Source organism: Carcharhinus amblyrhynchos, chromosome 19, assembly GCF_965287045.1.
Source record: "Carcharhinus amblyrhynchos chromosome 19, sCarAmb.v2.hapA, whole genome shotgun sequence".
In the NCBI taxonomy this organism is placed as follows: domain Eukaryota; kingdom Metazoa; phylum Chordata; class Chondrichthyes; order Carcharhiniformes; family Carcharhinidae; genus Carcharhinus; species Carcharhinus amblyrhynchos.
Genome location: NC_137342.1, coordinates 34,106,419 through 34,125,436, shown reverse-complemented (window position 1 = coordinate 34,125,436; position 19,018 = coordinate 34,106,419). Strand labels below are relative to the sequence as shown.

Genomic DNA, 19,018 nt, shown 5'->3' with positions numbered 1-19,018 from the left:
GGTGGTAGATGGGAGTTGAAGTATATAGTGAAAAGGTGGAGTTGAGGAATACAGTGAAATGGTTGGTAGGTATGGTTGAGCAATAAGTTGATAAGGTGTGTAAATGGGGTTGAGGTATACTTGGAGAAGGCGGGTAGATGTGTATATAACAGGACCAACTATAACAGCACTGATGTGTAGAACAGGCCTCAGCATTGACTGTATATGTAACAGGACTGACTGTCGCAATACTGACTATGTCCCAACTATGTATATAAAAATAACAAAATAGGCTGCAGGTGTTAGTGAGAGTTAAAAAAAACACTGTCCTCACGGTTCAACAGCTGTGTGTTGATATTCTCCTTATGGGTCTTAATGAATGCTTAGCTGATTTCCAAAAGCTACAACTATCTCAGGAGATGGATTCTGAGTTCAGTCTGATTGACAATTTAAACAGCCTGTTAGGGTTCTGAGTTCAGTCTGATCGACAATTTAAACAGCCTATTAAAAGGTTAGCTATCTTTGATGTGGGCTGGTAATAGAAGTTTGTTTGTTTTTATTTGTTTTGACCACTGGAGGTTTTTTTAATTGCTCTAAATGGGCTTTCGTGATTGGAACTTTTTTTTAACTATCAAATCAGTACAGTGAAATCTATATGTATAGTGAAAACTATAAGAGATTTTTGGATCTTTTAAATTTCATCTCCATATGGCTCCTGAGGTTTGCCCAGGATGGTTGCAGGGTAAGTTGGCATGTAGATATAAAGGTTCAAAAGGAGTGGGTGGTGTTCATCTGTTGAGCAGGTATATGGTAAAGGATGAAGCTGGAGTCAGTCTGTCTTCAACATGTAAGTAGACCTAAGTGCAGATTACCTTTCTCTTCTTTACAGTTTCTCTCCCAAATAGATGGAAACTGGTTCCTATCTATGTACTCTATACTTTTTCCAATTAGTATCAGCTGCTTTTAAGCGCAACTGGAGCATGCACTCAATTGTCACAGCATTTGCAATATTAACAGATGGGGGAGCATAAGTTGGCACAGGGGCATAAAGCACCATAGGGGTAGATAAGGGTGAAGGCTAGAAAGCATGAAATCTTATAACACAACTTGGACAGGGTCACAGAGATCCAGGCTACCTAGCCCAATTTGGCACTTGGCTGTTCCATGAGCACCTGTCACAAGTCTAAAGATGTGAGGGTTAGGTGATTGGCCATGCTAAATTGACCTTAGTGTCAGGGGATTAACAGGTAAATGTGTTGGGTTACAGGAATAGGACCTGGGTGGGATTGTGGTTGGTACAGACTCAATGGGTCAAATGGCCTCCTTCTGTACTGTAGGGATTCAATGACTCTACGAACACTGACTATATAACATGAATGCCTGTCCCAGCACTAATGATAACTATAGCAGAGAGGAAAAAAGAGAAAAGGAAGAGACAGGGCATAAGAAAGGGAGAATAAAGCAGAGAAAAGACAGTCAGTGATGTAGTCTAATAAATTCTACAAGTTTGCAGGTAAGAATAAATTGCCTCTAGTTGCCAGATTGAACAGCAGATTCATGGCCACAAGGTTAGCAATTTGATTTCTTTTTAAAATTGTCTTTGTCAATTCTATTAACAGACCTGGCAGCACTGATGCTGGAATTGGTCAAACCTTCTGCTGACGTTTGCTGTCCAGTGTCCCTGCTGGAAACTGAGGGTAAGCATGGAATGAGAACAGGATTTGGGTCATCCATGAGGTTCTTTACGGCTGAATAGCCTCTTACGTGAAGTGCTACAGGAGTAACTGCACTGAATCTCACAACAACAACAAAGAGTGGTTTAACACGGAACAGGAATTGGAGGAGGGGGAGAACGCATTGGTATCCTTTCAATTTCTCATTCTCTTACCTCTCAGGGCCATGAGCCGTACAGAAAACTGTAAATTCCATGCCACTACAAGCACAAGTGCTGGGGGCCTCAAGCAGTTAATCTTCTTGTACAATCTGTCTCAGCCCTTCCTCTGACTGTAGAGCTACCTCACAGGTGCAAGCTGCTATCATAAGTGTGCCAAGTTCCCTTTGCTCCCTCCAGTGCATGCCCTCCCTAGGCTGTCAGAAAATTAACCAGACAGCTGGTGGCCCCTAGGACAAACAGCTTGAGCCTTGGCCCACTCTGGAGGCATATCAGGAAGAGAATGCCTTAGCACATGGACAGCACAGGAAGGGAACTGATGAAGGAATGAGACGAACACACTCAGCACTTGGTTGAACAGCTTTTTGTTCATTATTATTGAGAAAGAATCATAAATGATTTGTTGGGCAAGAGAACTGACTGCTAAAGGTCTTAATCAAGGCTTAAAAAAATTTCAGATACAGAAATTTAAGCGAAAATGTCTACCTTTTCCATTTAAAGTTGTTGAAAAGTTGCAAAGGAATGTGGATAGTTACGTCAACTGGGCAGAAAATTGAGTTTAATTCTTCTTCCCAACATTGCATCCTTCTAAGGGCAAAAGCAGCTGAGCCATCTTACCTGAGCCTGGCTTTAGTTTGCCTCCTGAGAATAGGGGTGTTAGCATCACTCTCCTCCTGGACACACTGTAACGAGGGTGATCGGCTGTGCGAACTCCGTGAGCTTGCCGTGCTCTGCTGGCCTCCCTCAGTGCCCTCCTGCATATGCGCCAGTAACTGTGGTGGCAGGCTCCTGAGGGATGGGACGGGTGAGTGGGAGGTGCGACTTGGGAGGTTGTTGATATTGTTGTCACTGGTGGATCGTAGCAGTGTGCGTGGGGATGAGAGGGCACTTCCTCCAGTTCGTCGCCTGTTGGTGTAGCTTGGGGTCTCTCTGAAAGGCACTGAAATTTGTAAGCATATTAGTGTTCACTCTCTCCAAAACATGCAAACGTGGCTCCCCCTAACCACCATCCTTACTCCCTGCCAGCAAACACCAAACCTGAGGCACAATTCCTTTGCCTAATAGTTGATTTTTTTTGTTTTTGAGCCTACAACAGTAAGCAACACAAGTTTTTTTTTGGCAAGATGGGGATCACATAAGCCTGAACTGATCCTCACTCATACCTACATATGTACCGCTTGCAGTGAGAAACCCTCCTGGAGCATGTGGCTCAGTCCTACTCAGGCAGTACTTCAGTAATCTTGGCTCCATCTCTTTTCCCAGTCCTTCTCTGTATATGGCATTCATTTCATTCATACCCGACCAAAATGAATCCTCATCCCTTTCCAATTTATAATCTTGGTATGTTCATGCAAAACCAACTACTGCTGCAAACTGTATGATGTTAAAGTTGCAGTGCACTTAACAGCATTAGAAAATTAGAATCCATGGAATAAAGAAAAGCTCTACAGCATTTTAATGTTTCTCAACAGTTCATGGGGGGCTATGTTCTTGGGAGAATCTCTTTGTGCATGAGGGGGGTTTCCAGTGTTTCCTGAGATTAGGGCACCCTAGGAATTCCTAATTGCTGGATTTTTTTCCTGCCCCATCAGCTTGACAGTGTGGACTATGCTTTCAGGATTTTTCCTCAAAGTGCTGGATTACTCCAGTTTTCCCACCAATTCGACACTTTTTTTGGGACTATTCCATCCATACTGCTTGAATTGGATTATCTGGAGAGAAAAGCCAGCTGGGTTTTCATTCTTGCTTTCAGGTTCCTCCATTAGCATGCCCCTCCCTATCGGTGCACGTTTCTCTAGGCCAACAATCCTCTGAAATCTCTGCTTTCCTCTCATTCAGCACTTGCACATATTTAATGTTTATCATTCCATCACTGGTGACCCCAAGGTCTGGAATTTTCTTCCCCACCTCTCTGCTCCTTTCTCCTCCCTGATATGCTTTAAAACCTATCTTTCTGTCCTAATATTTAAGTTTTGTTCAAGTTTTGTTTAGTAAGCTCCTGTGAAATGTACTGGTTATTTTTCTGGAAGTTCATCAATTTAAAACATTAACTTAGTTTCCTTCCCCACACATAGGGAGTGATGCTCCCACCCCACTGCGCTAATTTTCTAATGCAGTGGGGTGGGAGAATCGTGTAGCCGGATACGTGCGCAATTCCCGTCACAAGCTCATCTCCCAGCGCCAGATTTCTAGCGGTCAGATCTGTGCTGGAAACTGGCAGGAAGACAGGCAAGTTATTTATAATCTTTATTTAAATGTAATTTAAATGAAATTAGTGGGCCCAGGCCTGAATTCTCCAGGCCCATTAGCCTCTTCTACCCTGCCTGAGTATTTATTCACGCTAATGGGGTTTACAGTGGGTCTCCACTTTCAGGGAACCACTGGGACGATCCAATGTCCCAATGTTCTCACTGGAACGACGGACGTTGAGGGGAGACCTGATAGAAGTCTACAAGATTATGAGAGGCTTGGACAGAGTCAGGAGATTATTTCCAGGTGGAAGAGTCAATTACTAGGGACAACAGGTTTAAGGTGCAAGGGGCAAGGTTTAAAGGAGATGTACGAGGCAGATTTTTTACACAGAGGATGGCAGGCGCCTGGAACTCTTTGCCAGAGGAGGTAGTGGGAGTGGATATGGTAGTGACTTCTAAGGGATGTCTTGACAAATACATCAACAGAGGGATATGGTCCTTGGAAGGGTAGGAGGTTTTAGTTAAGTCGGGCAGCATGGTCGATGCAGGCTTGGAGGGCCAAAGGGCTGTTCCAGTGCTATAATTTTCCTTGTTCTTTGACCCAGCTGAAATGGAGGGGGGCAATCGGGGCCCCCAGAGAGTTTGGCATTGTGGGGTTGTGGGGGGGGGGCGGGGTAGTATCCCCTAGGCATGAGCGCCCTGGCAATGCTAGCCTGTGCCCCCAGCACTGCCCAAAGGGGTCCATGCCCATGGCCCACAGGGTATAGCGCAGTGCCAAGAGTTCAGACCTAATGTGGGTAGGGCCTAATGGGGTGGGGCCTAATGGGGCAGGACTGAGGGGTGATCAGTGAAGTGGGGATCCTGTGGGGCAGGAGGGAGGCCAGCGATCGGGGCAGGTGATCAGGTCACTCCAGGATGGCGGGGCCAAGATCAAGCCGTGTGGAGAAGTTCTGGGAGATTCTAGTCTGAACTCCCACTGTAAATTACTCCAGTTTTCCTGCGAATTTGACACTTAGAATTTTTTTGGGAGAATTCCACCCATACTACTTGTATTGCATCCCTATAATTACAATCTATCACACAAGGGTAGTACATCTCTGCAATTCTTTATTTTTTAATTATTCACTCATTCATGGGAGTTTGGGTGTTGCTGTCAATACTAGCACTTGTTGCCCATTCTAATTGCCTTTGAGAAGGTAGTCACTGCAGTCCATGTGGTGAAGATATTCCTACATTGCTGTTAACTTTGAAGTTCCAGGATTTTGATCCATCAATGAGAAAAAGACAGTGATGTAGTTCCAAGTCAAGATGATGGGTGATAGGAGAGAAAACCTAGAGGTGGTGGAGTTCCCATGTGTCAACTGTCTTTTTCCTTCCAGGTGGTAGAGGTTGTGAGTTTGAGAAGTGCCAGCTTGGTGAGTCAGTGCAGTGCTAGCCAACGATACGCATGGAAAGCACAATGTTCTCTTATGCTGATGGTGCAGGTGCCAATCAAGCGGATACAATGTTCTGGATTCTGTTGGAGATCCCTGAGTGTTGGAACTGTGTTGATCCAGTGAATTGGAGATGGTAAAAAGGCTTTGGAGAGTCAGAGGTGAGTTATTTGCATGATGACATAGTGGTTAGCACTGCTGCCTCACAGCAACAGGGACCCGGTTTCAATTCCAGCCTTGAGTGACTGCGTGGAGTTTGCATATTTTCCCCGTGTCTGTGTGGGTGTTTTCCTCACACAATCTAAAGATGTGCAGGTTAGGTGGACTGGCCATGCTAAATTGTCTCTTAGTGTCACAAGATGTGTAGTTTAGGGGGATTAGTGGGGTAATTGTGTGGGATTACAGGGATAGGGTGGGGGATGGACCAGGGTAAGATGCTCTGTTGGAGAGTTTGTGTAGATTCAATAGGCCAAATGGGGACATCCTTCTGTACTGTAGGGACTCTATGATTCTATGATACTATAATATTATCCAGCCTTTGACTGATTGTTGTAGCTATTATATGTATGTGGCTAGTCCAATTCAGTTTGTGGTCGACAGTGACACCCAGGAATGTGATGGTTGGACATTCACTATATGAGAATGGAGGGAAATAGATTCTCTTTTGTTAGAGATGGTCATTTCCTAGCATTTAGAGTCCAAGCCTGAATGTTGTTTAGATTTTACTGCACACAGGCATGGACTGCAACCTAAGGAGTTTCAAATTATTTTGAATGTCAATGTAATCATCAGTAAACATTTCCAATTCCAAACTTATAATGGAAGATCACTGATGATTGGGCCCGGACACAGCCCTGAGGAATTTTGTGCAGTGATATCCTGAAGGCGATTAACCTCCATCAACCGTTTTCCTTTGTATTAAGTATGCTTCCAGCTAGTCAAGAGTTTACCCGATTTCCATTGACCTTCAGTTTTACCAGGGCTTTCTGTACCACTCAGTCAAGTGCAACCTTGATGCCAAGGACAGTCATTCTAATCTCACCTTTCTTCTGTCCATGTTTGGACCAAAGCAGTAATGAGTTTAATGTTGAGTAGATCTGGCAAAATCCAAACTGAGTCGCAGTGGACAGGTTATTGGTGAATAAGTCCTGCTTGATAGCACTGTCAATGACACTTCCCACCACTTTGCCAGTGATTGAGAGTAAACTAATAGGACATCAATTGGTCAGATTGGATTTTTTTCTTGTTTTTTTTTGTCCACAGCATACCTAGGCAAATTTTCCACTTTACTAGCTATCTACCATAATGCAACACTTTGGTTGGAGGCATGGCAAGTTCAGGAACACAAGGCTTTAGTACTACTGTTGGACTGCATACCCTTGACTGTATCTAGAGTGCCCAGCCATTTCTTGATATGTCTTTAAGTGAATCAAATTGGCTGGACTGTTATAGTGGGGCCCTCAGGAAGAGACCGAGATGGATATTCCACTCAGCATTTTTGGTTGAAGACGGTTCCAAAGGTGAATTGACTTTTGAATTTGCATGTCAGGTTTTAACATCAATGATATTTGTGGAGCATCTTCCTCCCGTTGGCTGTTTAATTGTACACCATTATTCATAATTAGAAATGACAGAACTTCATAGCTCTTACATGATTTTTTGATGTGTGATCACTTTTTGATCTCATTTAATTTATTATTGCCATTTGTATTGGTATACAGTTAAAAAGTATTGTTGCTTGTGTGCTCTGCAGACAAAGCTTGAAACATTAACTCAATTTTTCTCTCCACAGACGTTGCCAGACCTACTGAGTTTACCCAGCATTTTCTGATTTATCACATATTAGGTGATAACAACATTTCCCTGTTGTTGATTCTTCACCAAACTCAGTTTGGCAGCTAATAGTCTTCAGGATTCTTCCAGCTCAGTCAGTTATTATATTGGGCCACTCTGGACATTGAAGATCCACACACAGAGTACTTTCCATGTCATTGCTTGCCTACATGTTTCATCCACACTGTGTTCAACATAGAGAAGGACTGTTTCATCAGCTGAGAGATGGCAGTATGCTGCAATCAGCAGGAGATTTCCTTGCCCATATCTGACTTGATTCCTTAACACTTCATGGGCTCCACAATGAATACTCAGGACTCCTAGGGCCAGTCTCTTCTAACCTCTTATGAGGTTGCCATTTCCAGTGGGTATGATATACGGGGGGAAACAGAACATAACCAAGAATTGTTTACAGTGTATCATACAAGGGTAGTATGGGCTACAAAATTCAGCTATGTAATATTGTTCGCTTTGGCAATACGGGAGTCCAAAGGCAATAAAAATGGTGTGGAGCCCACCCCTGACAATCTCCAGTATAATCTGCACCAACCATACCTATATGGTAGATGCTTAGAACAGAAATAAGAAGAAGTTTCTTCATCCGAGAGTGGTCAGCCTTACATAGAAAATAGTTGAGGCCAAAACATTGAGTGTTTTCAAGAGGCAGTTAGATACAGCACTTGAGGCAAAGGTGATCAAAGGATATTGGGGGAAGCTATTTGAGTTTGATCGCCATGATCATAATGAATGGTGGAGCAGGCTCAATGGCCTACTCCTCCTCCTATTTTCTATGTTTCTATGATTACTATCTTAGGAAAGGCAACAGTGCAGTCAAGCCTTGCATGTGCCAGCAGAATGCAGAGTGGCAGATCTTGATGTCAATCTGTACCACAGGCTGATTTGATACTCACCAGCCATTGTCAACTTCGTACATACAAGATAACACCCTCTCTTAAAATCATATGTGGGATAGAAAACATCCCAACTCCCTTCCCTCCCATAGTGCTATCATAAATAACAGGATGGGCCTTTAAGCTGAGGTGATTTTGACTTTCTTTTGCTGCTGCAAAATTGATGGAAATCCTTGTTAGAGGAACAGTAAGAAGTTTCACAACACCAGGTTAAATTTCAACAGGTTTATTTGGTGGTATGAGCTTTCAGACTGCTGCTCCTTTATCAAGTGAGTGCAGGATTTGGTTCACAAACCAGGCATACATAAACACAAACTCAGTACAAGATAATGGTTGGAATGTAAGTCTTAACAGGTAATCAATGCAAGTGGAGAGAGGGTTAAGCACAAGTTAAAGAGATGTGAATTGTCTCAAGCTAGGACAGTTAGTGAGATCTTCCAAGCCCAGGCAAGTTGTGGGGGTTACAGATGTTGTGTCATGAACCCCAAGATCCTGGTTGAGGCTGTCCTCATGTATGCGGAACTTGGTTATCAGTTTCTGCTCAGCAATTCTGCGTTGTGTGTCTTGAAGGCCACTTGGAGGATGCTTACCTGAAGATCAGAGGCTGAACGCCCTTGACTTCTGAAGTGTTCTCCAACAAGAAGGAAACACACTTGCCTGGTGATTGTCGAGCGGTGTCCATTCATCCACTGTCATAGCGTCTGCATGATGGTAGGCATGATGGAATAATGGTAGGAAGGATTATTACTTACGTGGAGAAAAACTGCAGCAGGTGACGGTGCAGAGGGACCTCGGGGTCCTTGTGCATGAGTCGCAAAAACCCAGCTTGCAGGTGCAGCAGGTGGTCAGGAAGGCGAATGGGATGCTGGCCTTCATCGCGAGGGGGATTGAATATAAAAGTAGGGAGGTCTTGCTGCGGCTGTATAGGGCATTGGTGAGGCCGCAGCTGGAGTACTGTGTGCAGTTTTGGGCGCCGTACTTACGCAAGGATATTTTGGCCTTGGAGGGAGTGCAGAGGAGGTTTACTAGGATGATGCCGGAGTTGAGGGGGTTGAGCTATGAGGAGAGGCTGAATAAATTAGGCTTGTACTCGTTAGAGTTTAGAAGAATGAGGGGAGATCTCATTGAGACGTATATGATGATGAATGGGATGGATAGGATAGAGGTGGAGAGACTCTTCCCGCTCAGAAAGGATAGTAGGACTAGGGGGCACAGCCTCAAGATAAAGGGGGGGCGGTTTAGAACGGAGTTGAGGAGGAACTTCTTCACTCAAAGGGTGGTGAATCTCTGGAGTTCTCTGCCCGTTGAAGTGGTGGAGGCTACCTCGCTAAATATTTTTAAGACGCGGGTTGATGGGTTTTTGATAAGAGAGGGGATTAAGGGTTATGGGGAGAGGGCGGGAATGTGGAACTGAGCCACGACAGATCAGCCATGATCTTATTGAATGGCGGGGCAGGCTCAAAGGGCTAGTTGGCCTACTCCTGCTCCTATTTCTTATGTTCTTATGTTCTTATGATCTCGCCAATGTACCATGCCTCGGGACATCCTTTCCTGCAGTGCTGGGTGAGTGACAAGAGTATGTACCATGTACCTGGTGTATGATGTTCTCACATGAGATGATGACATCCGTGTTGATGATCTGACACATCTTGCAGAGATTGCTTTGGCAGAGCTGTATGGTATCGTGGTCACTGTTCTCCTGAAGTCTGGGTACAATGTTGTGTACAATGGTCTGTTTGAGGTTGGGCTGTTGATTGAAGGTAAGTAGTGGGGATGTGGGGATGGCCTTGGTGAGGTGTCCGTTTTCATCGTTGATATGTTGAAGGCTCCGGAGAAGATGTCATAGCTTCTCCTCTTCGGGGAAGTACTGGACAATGAAGGGTACTCTGTCCGTCATGTCCTGTGTCAATGGTAACCCCAGGATGTTGATAGAGAAGGATTCAGCAATGGTGAGCTAGCGAATGTCAAAAGGTGATGGTTAGACTCTTTCTTATTGGAGATGGTCATTGCCTGGCAACTGTGTTACACGAATGTTACAAGCCTGGATATTGTCAGCTCTTGCTTCATTTGGATATGGACTGCTGCTATGGAATTGCAAATGATACTGAACATTCTGCAATCATCAGCGAACATCCCCACTTCTGAGCTCGTGATGGAAGAAACGTCACTAATGAAGCAGTTAAGTTAACTGGGCCTAAGGTGGCATGATGGCACAATGGTTAGCATTACTGCCTCACAGCACCAGGGACCTGGGTTTAATTCCAGTCTTGGGTCACTGTCTGTGCGGAGTTTGTATGTTCTCCCCGTGTCTGCATGGGTTTTCTCCCAGTGCTCCGGTTTCCTCCCATAGTCTAAAGATGAGTGGATTATGTTGATTGGCCATGCTAAATTGATTCTGGTGCCAGGGGGATTAGCAGGGTAAATATGTGGGATTACAGGAATAGGGCCTGGTGGGATTATGGTTGATGCAGACTAGATGGACCAAATAGCCTCCTTCTGCACTGTAGGGATTCTGTGGTTCTAGGGCAATACACTGAGAAACTCTTGCAATGATGTCCTAGAAATGAGATGATTGACCTCCAACCATCACATCCATCTTCCTTTGTGCTAGACATGCCTCCAATGAGCACAGAGGTTTCCCTTTGACTCTAGTTTTATTAGGGTTCTTCTATGCCACATTTGGTCAAATGTGAGATTGATGTCAAAGGGCTCTCACCTCACCTCTCAAGTCCGGCTGTTTTGTTCATGTTTGAACCAAATCTGAGTGACCCTAGTAGAACCCAAACTGAGCAGGTTATTGTGGAGTAATTGATAGCTTGGTTGATGGCCCTCCCAGTCATTTTACAAATGACTGAGATCAAATTGATTTAGTGGCAATTGACCACATTGGATTTGTTCGGTTTCTTGTGCGTAGGACATACTTGGGCGATTTTCCACATTGCCAGATACGTGCCAGTGTTGTAGCTGCATTGGAACTTGTCTAGGGATACAGTAAGTTCTGGAGCAAGTCTTCAGCACTATTGCCAGAATACTGTCAGGGCCCATATCTATTTGGTGAGTTCAAATGCAGTGAATTGAAGTGGCAATAGTCAGGCATCTGTGATGTTGGGGACCTCCAAAGGAGGCCGAGATGGATCTCCACTTGGCATTTCTTGCTGAAGGTTGTTGCAAATGCTTCATTGTTATCTTTTGTACTGATGTGCTGGCTCCCCCATCATTGAGGATGGGGATTTTTGTGGAGAATCCTCCTCCAGTGCACTGTTTAATTGTCCACCACCATTCATGGCTGGATGTGGCAGGACTGCAGAGCTTGGATCTGATCCACTGGTTATGGGATTGCTTTGCTCTGTCTATCACTTGCTGTTTACACTGAATGGCACACGTGTAGTCCTGTTTGATAGCCTCACCAGGTTGCCACCTCATTTTTATTGTTCCAGCCTGCAATCTTCATTGAACCAGAGTTAATTCTCTGGCTGTGACGAAGGGTCATCTATACTAAAAATGTTGGCTTTATTCTCTCTCCACAGATGCTGTCAGACCTCTGAGATTTCCCAGCATTTTCTATTTATGACTCAGATTCCAGCATCCGCAGTATTTTGCTTTTACATTATGGAGTACTGGCTGATTCATTAGCTGAGGGGGAGGGGGGACAGTATATAGTCATCAGCAGGAGGTTTCTTTGCCCATATTTACTTCCTACTGTATACCACTGTGCCATCACCTCTGTTGGGTCTGTCCTGCCTGTGTCGTGGACATATATAGGAATGGTGATGTCCAGGACATTATCTGTAATTTATGATTCCATGAGAATGACTGTGTCAAGTTGTTCCTTCACTGTGATACAGCTCTCCCAATTTTGCCAGAAGTCCCCAGATATTAGTAAGGAAGATCTTGCAGGGCCAACAGGACTGGGTTTGCCAATGTTGTTTCTTGTGCCTAGGTCGATGCTGGGTGGGCCACCCAATTTCATTCCTTATAGACTTTCTGGCGATTATAATACAAGAGTGTCTTGCTGCACCATTTCAGATATAGAACATAGAACATTACAGCGCAGTACAGGCCCTTCGGCTTGATGGTTTCACAGGTCGGTGCAACAATCTAAAGCCCATCTAACCTACACTATTTCAATATCATCCATCTAATGACCATTTAAATGCCCGTAATGACGGTGAATCCACTACTGTTGCAGGCAAGCCATCCCACACCCTTACTACTCTTTTTTTTATTTTTTTTATGTTGGAGGTAGGTTCTTTCCTCAGAGTAGATGGCAATTAAAAATCAGCTGTGGGTGTGGAATCACATATAGGCCAAACCAGGTAAGGACGGCAGATTTCTTTCCGTAAAGGACATTAGTGAATCAGATGGGATTTTACTATAACTGATAATGGTTCCATGGCCATAGTTGCATGGACTTTTTGCTTCAGACTCTTAAATTCAAATTGCGCCATCTGGTGTGGAGGGATTCAAACCTGGTTTCCCCGAACATTACCCCTGAATTAATGGTCCAGTGGCACTATCACTGTCCCCCCAAAATGGGTTGAAATGGGCCAAGGATTGGGATTTAAAAACATAGGAGAGTTGCATGCACAACGACTTACACTTGTATTTTACACTGGTTCTGAATTTAATTCCCCTAAATCAGGCCACACCCACAAAATGGCAGCCTTTCCACGCCCCTGGTCCTAAATACAAGATTGTGGGGAATGTGTTGGTTTGGGAAGTTTCTTCAAATTATTCTTATTTCTCAAACCAAAAAAAAACTAAATCTGCTAAAAACCTGACCAGTTTACGCAAATCATATTATTAAATGGTTCAGTACAGTTTTTTTTTTAAAGTCGTTTCAGTGACTTTAAGTCAAATTACTAACAGGTAAAACATTGGACACCCTAAATAAAATGTTTATTGTTGATGATAAACCCATTGACAGCTGTATTGATAAAGCTGCACAGAGTTCGTAAATATAACAAGGAATTATACTGCCTGATTTTTCTGTCTCATAGAAGATTTGATGACCATGAATGTGTGAAAATGAATTTTTGTGCAAACTTGAACTGTAACCTAAGTAGTGAAATTTCAAGAAACTTTTGGGTGCAATTTCCTGATTGTGCCCAGTGCACATACACCATGTGGAAGACAACAATTATACAGCTCACTGAGGACCTCTAGTGGAGGCATTGCAGGCCAGCTTGCATCTGCAACAGAGCGACAGGCAGAATACTGATTATTGTCAGGACGTAACGCAAGATCCTAAAATGTGTTGCCAGCACAAAATTACTGAAACGTAAGCTTCTCATAATCTTAGGCTACAGAGGTTTATAGTAAATGTCAGCCTCCTAATACAGTTGAGAAGAAGAAGAAAACAAAGCCAGCTAAAACAAGGAAATACACAGAATCCCTATAGTGCAGAAGGAGGCCATTCACACCATCAAGCCTGCACTGACAACAGTCCCACCCAGGCCGCATCCCCTGTTTATTTATTTAAACCCAACACAGATATAAAGAGAACATGCAAACAGTCACCCAAGGCAGGAATTGAACCCAGGCCCTGGCGCTGTGAGGCAGCAATGTCAACCACTGTGCTGCCGTGTTGGCTACATGTACAAAGAGAGTGTATGATAAATTTGATTTGATTTATCATTGTCACTTGTATAGTATACAATGAAAAGTATTGTTTCTTGTGCACTATGACAGAGCATATCATTCATGGAGGAGAGGGTGCACAATGTAGTGTTATAGTCATACTAGGGCGTAGAGAAAGATCTGGTGGCAGCAAGGAAGAAGCTGTTCTTGAGTTGGATGGACTGGGCTATGTTGACAACCCTTTGTACCTTTTTACAGTCTTGGTCAGAGCAGGAGGCATACCAAGCTGTGATAGAACCAGAAAGAATGATTTCTACGGTGCATCTGTAAAAATTAGTGTCATAGTGGGCATGGGAATTTCCTTAACCTCCTGAGAAAGTAAAGGTATCGATGGGCTTTCTTAACTATAGTGTCAGTGTGGAGGGACCAAGATAGGTTGTTGGTGATTTGGACACCTAAAAACTTGAAGCTCCACTTCATCTCCGTTGATGTAGACAGGGGCATGTCTTCCAATATTTTTCCTGAAGTTGATGGCTATCTCCTTTGTTTCACTGACATTGAGGGAGAGATTACACCTAGTGCCACCTGGTGAGAGGTGCCACCTGGTGAAGTTACAACACAGTATTACTTGCTGCTAGACAGTGTAAGTAGCATGTGACAGACAGAGCTAAGCAATCCCACAATCAAGAGGTCAGATCTAAGCTCTGCAGTCCTGCTATATCTAGCTGTGAATGTTGGTGGACAATTAAACAACTCACTGGAGGGGGAGGCTCCATAAATATCTCCATCCTCAGTGATGGGGAGCCCAGCATTTGCAACCATTTTTAGCCAAAAGTGCTGAAGACACTGACTACTGCAAAGGCTGTGGGCCCAGTCAATAATCAGGAAATAGTGCTGAAGACTTGTGCTTCAGAAGCTGTTCCAGTTCAGCTTCAACATTGGCATTGAGGTTTTCAGAGTGGAAACAGGCCCTTCTGCCCGACTTGTCCATGTTGCCTTTTTTTAAAACCCGTAAGCGAGTCCCAATTGTTTGTTTGGCCCACATTTCTCTTTCTATATCCATCTTACCCATGTAACTGTCTAAATGCTTTTTAAAAGACAAAATTGTACCTGCCTCTACCACCTCTGGCAGCTATTACCAGTGACCACCCTGTAAGTTGAAAAAATTGCTCTGGAGCCCGTGTAGTTCTCATCTTAAATATATGCTCTCTAGTTTTAGACTCTCCTACTTCTGGGAAAAGATGTTGACTATCTAACTGATCTATGCCCCTCATTTTATAGACCTCTATAAGATCACCCCTAAGTCTCCTACGCTCCAGGGAAAAAAGTCCCAATGTATTCAGCCTCTCCTTGTAACTCAAACTATCAAGTCCCAGTAGCATCCTAGTAAATCATTTCCACACTCTTTCTAGTTTAATAATATCCTTTCTATAATACTATACACAGTATTCCAAGTTTGGCTGTACCAATGTCTTGTACAACTTCAACAAGATGCCCTAATTCCTATATTCAATGTTCTGACCAATGAAACCAAGCATGCCCAATGCTTTCATCACTTGGCCACCTATGACTCCACTTTCAAGGAGCTATGAACTTGTACCCCTGATCTTTTTGCTCTATAACGCTCAGCAACACTCTACCATTAATTGAGTAAGTCTTGCCCTGGTTCAATCTACCAAAATGCATCACCTCGCATTTATCTAAATTAAACTCCTTCTGCCATTAATCAGCCCACCAGCCCAATTGATCAATATCCTACAAAGCTTGCTTCACTGTCCACCATGCCACCAATTTTGGTGTTTGTAAACTTACTAACCATGCCTCTGAAATTCTCATCAAAATCATTAATGTAAATGACAAATAACAGTGAACCCAGGACTGATCCCTGAGACACTCTGATGGTCACAGGCTTCCAGTCTGAAAAACAGCCCTTTATAACCACCTGTTATCAAATCAGTTTTGTATCCACTTGGCTATCTCACCCTGGATCCCATGAGATTTCACATTCTGCAACAACCTACCGTGCGGTACCTTGTCAAAGGCCTTGCTGAAGTCCATGTAAACAACATCAACTGTACTGTCCTCATCTACCTTCTTGGTTTCCCCTTCAAAAATTTCAATCAAATTTGAGACATGATTTTCTACTCACAAAGCCATGTTGACTGTCCTTAATCAGTCCATGCCTTTTTAAATGCCTGCAGAACATGTCTCTCAGAATACCTTCTAACAACTTACCCACTACAGATGCCAGGCCTACCAGTCTGTAGTTCCCAGGCTTTTCCCTGCAGCCCTACTGAAACAAAGGCACAACATTTGCCACTCTCCAATCTTCACGCACCTCACCTGTGGCTTTCGATGTTTCATATATTTCTGTTAGGGGACCTGTACTTTCTTCCCTAGCCTCTACAACCCCCTGGGATACACTTCATCAGGTCCCGGGATTTATTTACTTTGATGTGCTTTAAGACTTCTAGCAATTCCTCTGGAATATGTACATTCCTCAAGATATCACTATTTATTTCCCCAAGTTCCCTAACATCCATGCCTTTCTCAACAGTAAAGATTGATGAAAAATATTAATTCAGGATCTCATTTAGGATCTTAGGCATCTAGCTGCTATGAGAAAAATTGCCCAGCCATGTCCTACCCATCATTCAATGAACTCCCAGCTTTTGTCACGACACTACGCACTTCGTACAGAAACTAAGCACCCATGGACCAGTTAAACCAGGAACACTCCTTGTCACAATGGCCATCTTGGCATTCTACACCAGCGTCTCCCACAATGATGGCATTGCTGCAACAGCCTCAGTACTCAAGACCGACAACTGCCAATCTCCAGATGAAATTTTACAACTAATCTGCTTCATTCTGGACCACGGCATCTTCACCTTTGACAACCAGTTCTACATCCAGATACATGGAACAGCCATGGGGGTCAAATTTGCACCTCAATACACTAACATCTTCATTCACAAGTTCGAGCAAGACCTCTTCACTGCACAGGACCTTCAACTGACTCTATACACCAGATGCATCGACGACGTTTTCTTCCTTTGGACTCATGGCGAAGAACCTCTGAAAAGACCACACGATGATATCAACAAGTTCCATCCCCCCATCAGCCTCACATTGGACTACTCTCCAAAATTGGTTGTATTCTTGGACACACCTATCTCCATCAAGAATGGCAATCTTAACACTTCATTCTACCGCTGGCCCACAGATAACCTCATGATGCTCCACTTCTCCCGCTTCCACCCTAAACACCTTAAAGAAGTCATTCCCTACAGACAAGCCCTCCGTATGCACGAAATCTACTCAGATGAGAAGGAATGTCACAGACACTGAAAGAACCCTGGTAAGATCGACAGTTCCAACATGCCGACAGCAAAAAACCGTACTGACCTCTTCAGAAGACAAATACGGGACACGATCAACAGAGTGGCCTTCATCATCCAATACTTCCGCAGAGCGAAGAAACTACAACATCTTCTTCAAAGCCTTCAACATATCAACAATGAAGACGAACATCTTGCCAAGGTCATCCCCACACCCGCACTACTTGCCTTCAAACAACCGCCAACCTCGAACAAACCATTGTTCGCAGCAAGCCATTCAACCTTCTGGAGAACACTGAACATGATATCACACAACCCTGCCACGGCAACCTCTGCCAGGCATGCCGGATCATCAACACAGATGCCACCAACAAATGTGAGAACATCACCTACCACGGTACATACTTGGCCAACGTTGTCTACCTCATAAAATGCTGCAGAAAAGGATGTCCCAAGGCATAGTACATGGGTGAGACGATATAGACATTACAACAACAGATGAATGGACACCGCGCAACTATCACCACGCAGGAGTGTTCTCTTCCAGTTGGGGCCCACGTCAGCAGTCATTGGCATTCAGCCTCTGATCTTCAGGTGAGCGTTTTTCAAGGCAGCCTTCAAGACACACGACAACGCAGAATCACCGAGCAGAAACTGATAGCCAAGTTCTGCATGCATGAAGATAGCCTCAACTGGGATCTAGGGTTCATGTCACACTATTTGTAAAAAAAAAACCCCCCCTCCCCCCACCACGATACTGCCTGGATTTGCCAAATCCTACTAACTGTCCTGGTTTGAGACAATTCACACCTTCTTAATCTGTGATTAGCCCTCTCTCCACGCACGTTGTTTGTACCTGTAAATATTAGATTATCTGTAAAGACTCGCATTCCAACTATTCTTCACATTCCAATCTGTAATTATCTTGCAATTGTGTCTTTGCCTATTTGTGCCATGTTTGTGAACCTACCTCCACTCACCTGATGAAGGAGCAGTGCTCCGAAAGATCGTGATTCCAAATAAATCTGTTGGACCAGTGTTGTGAGACTTCTTACCGTCCATAAAAAGGACAGATCCAACCTGACAAATTATCACCCTATATGTATACTCTTGACCATCAGCAAAGTGGTCAACAAGGTGTTGTCAACAGTTCCATCAAGCATCAACTACATAGCAATGGCCTTTACACTGATGCTCAGTTTGGGTTCTGTCAAGATTACTCAGCTCCTGACCTCATTACAGCCTTGGTTCAAACAGGGACAAAAAAATTGAACTCCAGAAGTCAGGTGAGAGTGACTGCCCTTGACATGAAGGGCAGCAGTTGACCAAATGTGGCATCAAGCAGCCCTAAGAAAGGTAAAGTCAATGGGACTCAGGAGGGATTGCTCTCCAATGGTTGGAGTCATGGCTAGTATTAAGGAAAACAATTGTGGTGGTTGGATGTCAATCATCTCAGCTCTAGAATACCACTACTGGAGTTCCTCAGGATATTGCCCTAGGCCTAGTCACCTACGGATGCTTCATCATCATATTCCCTCCTTCATAAGACTAGAAATAGGGATGACTGCATAAGGTTCTATACCATTAAAGACTCCTCAGATAATGAAACAGTCCATGTCCAAATGCAGCAATATCTAAGCTTGGGCTGACAAATGTCAAGTAACATTCATGCCCATAAGTGGCAGGCCAACAAGAGAGGATCTAATCATTGTCCCTTGACATTCAATTATATCAATATTGCTAAACCCACACTATCACATCCTAGGGGTTACTTTTGACCAGAAAATGAACTGGCCATGCCATATAATTGTTGTGGCTACAAAAGCAGTCAAATGTGGGGATTCTGTGGTGAGTAACT

The 19,018-nt window shown here is 43.9% G+C and overlaps 1 protein-coding gene across 1 annotated transcript in view; it reads right to left on the bottom strand.

Annotated features, from left to right (window-relative positions):
* Nucleotides 1-19,018, bottom strand: part of shank3a (SH3 and multiple ankyrin repeat domains 3a) — an 823,427-nt gene that overhangs the window by 470,995 nt on the left and 333,414 nt on the right. The window contains exon 10 of the mRNA XM_080207556.1: nt 2,489-2,810. Within this exon, the coding sequence (XP_080063682.1) occupies nt 2,489-2,810 (322 nt within the window). The remainder of the gene's footprint in view (nt 1-2,488; nt 2,811-19,018) is intronic.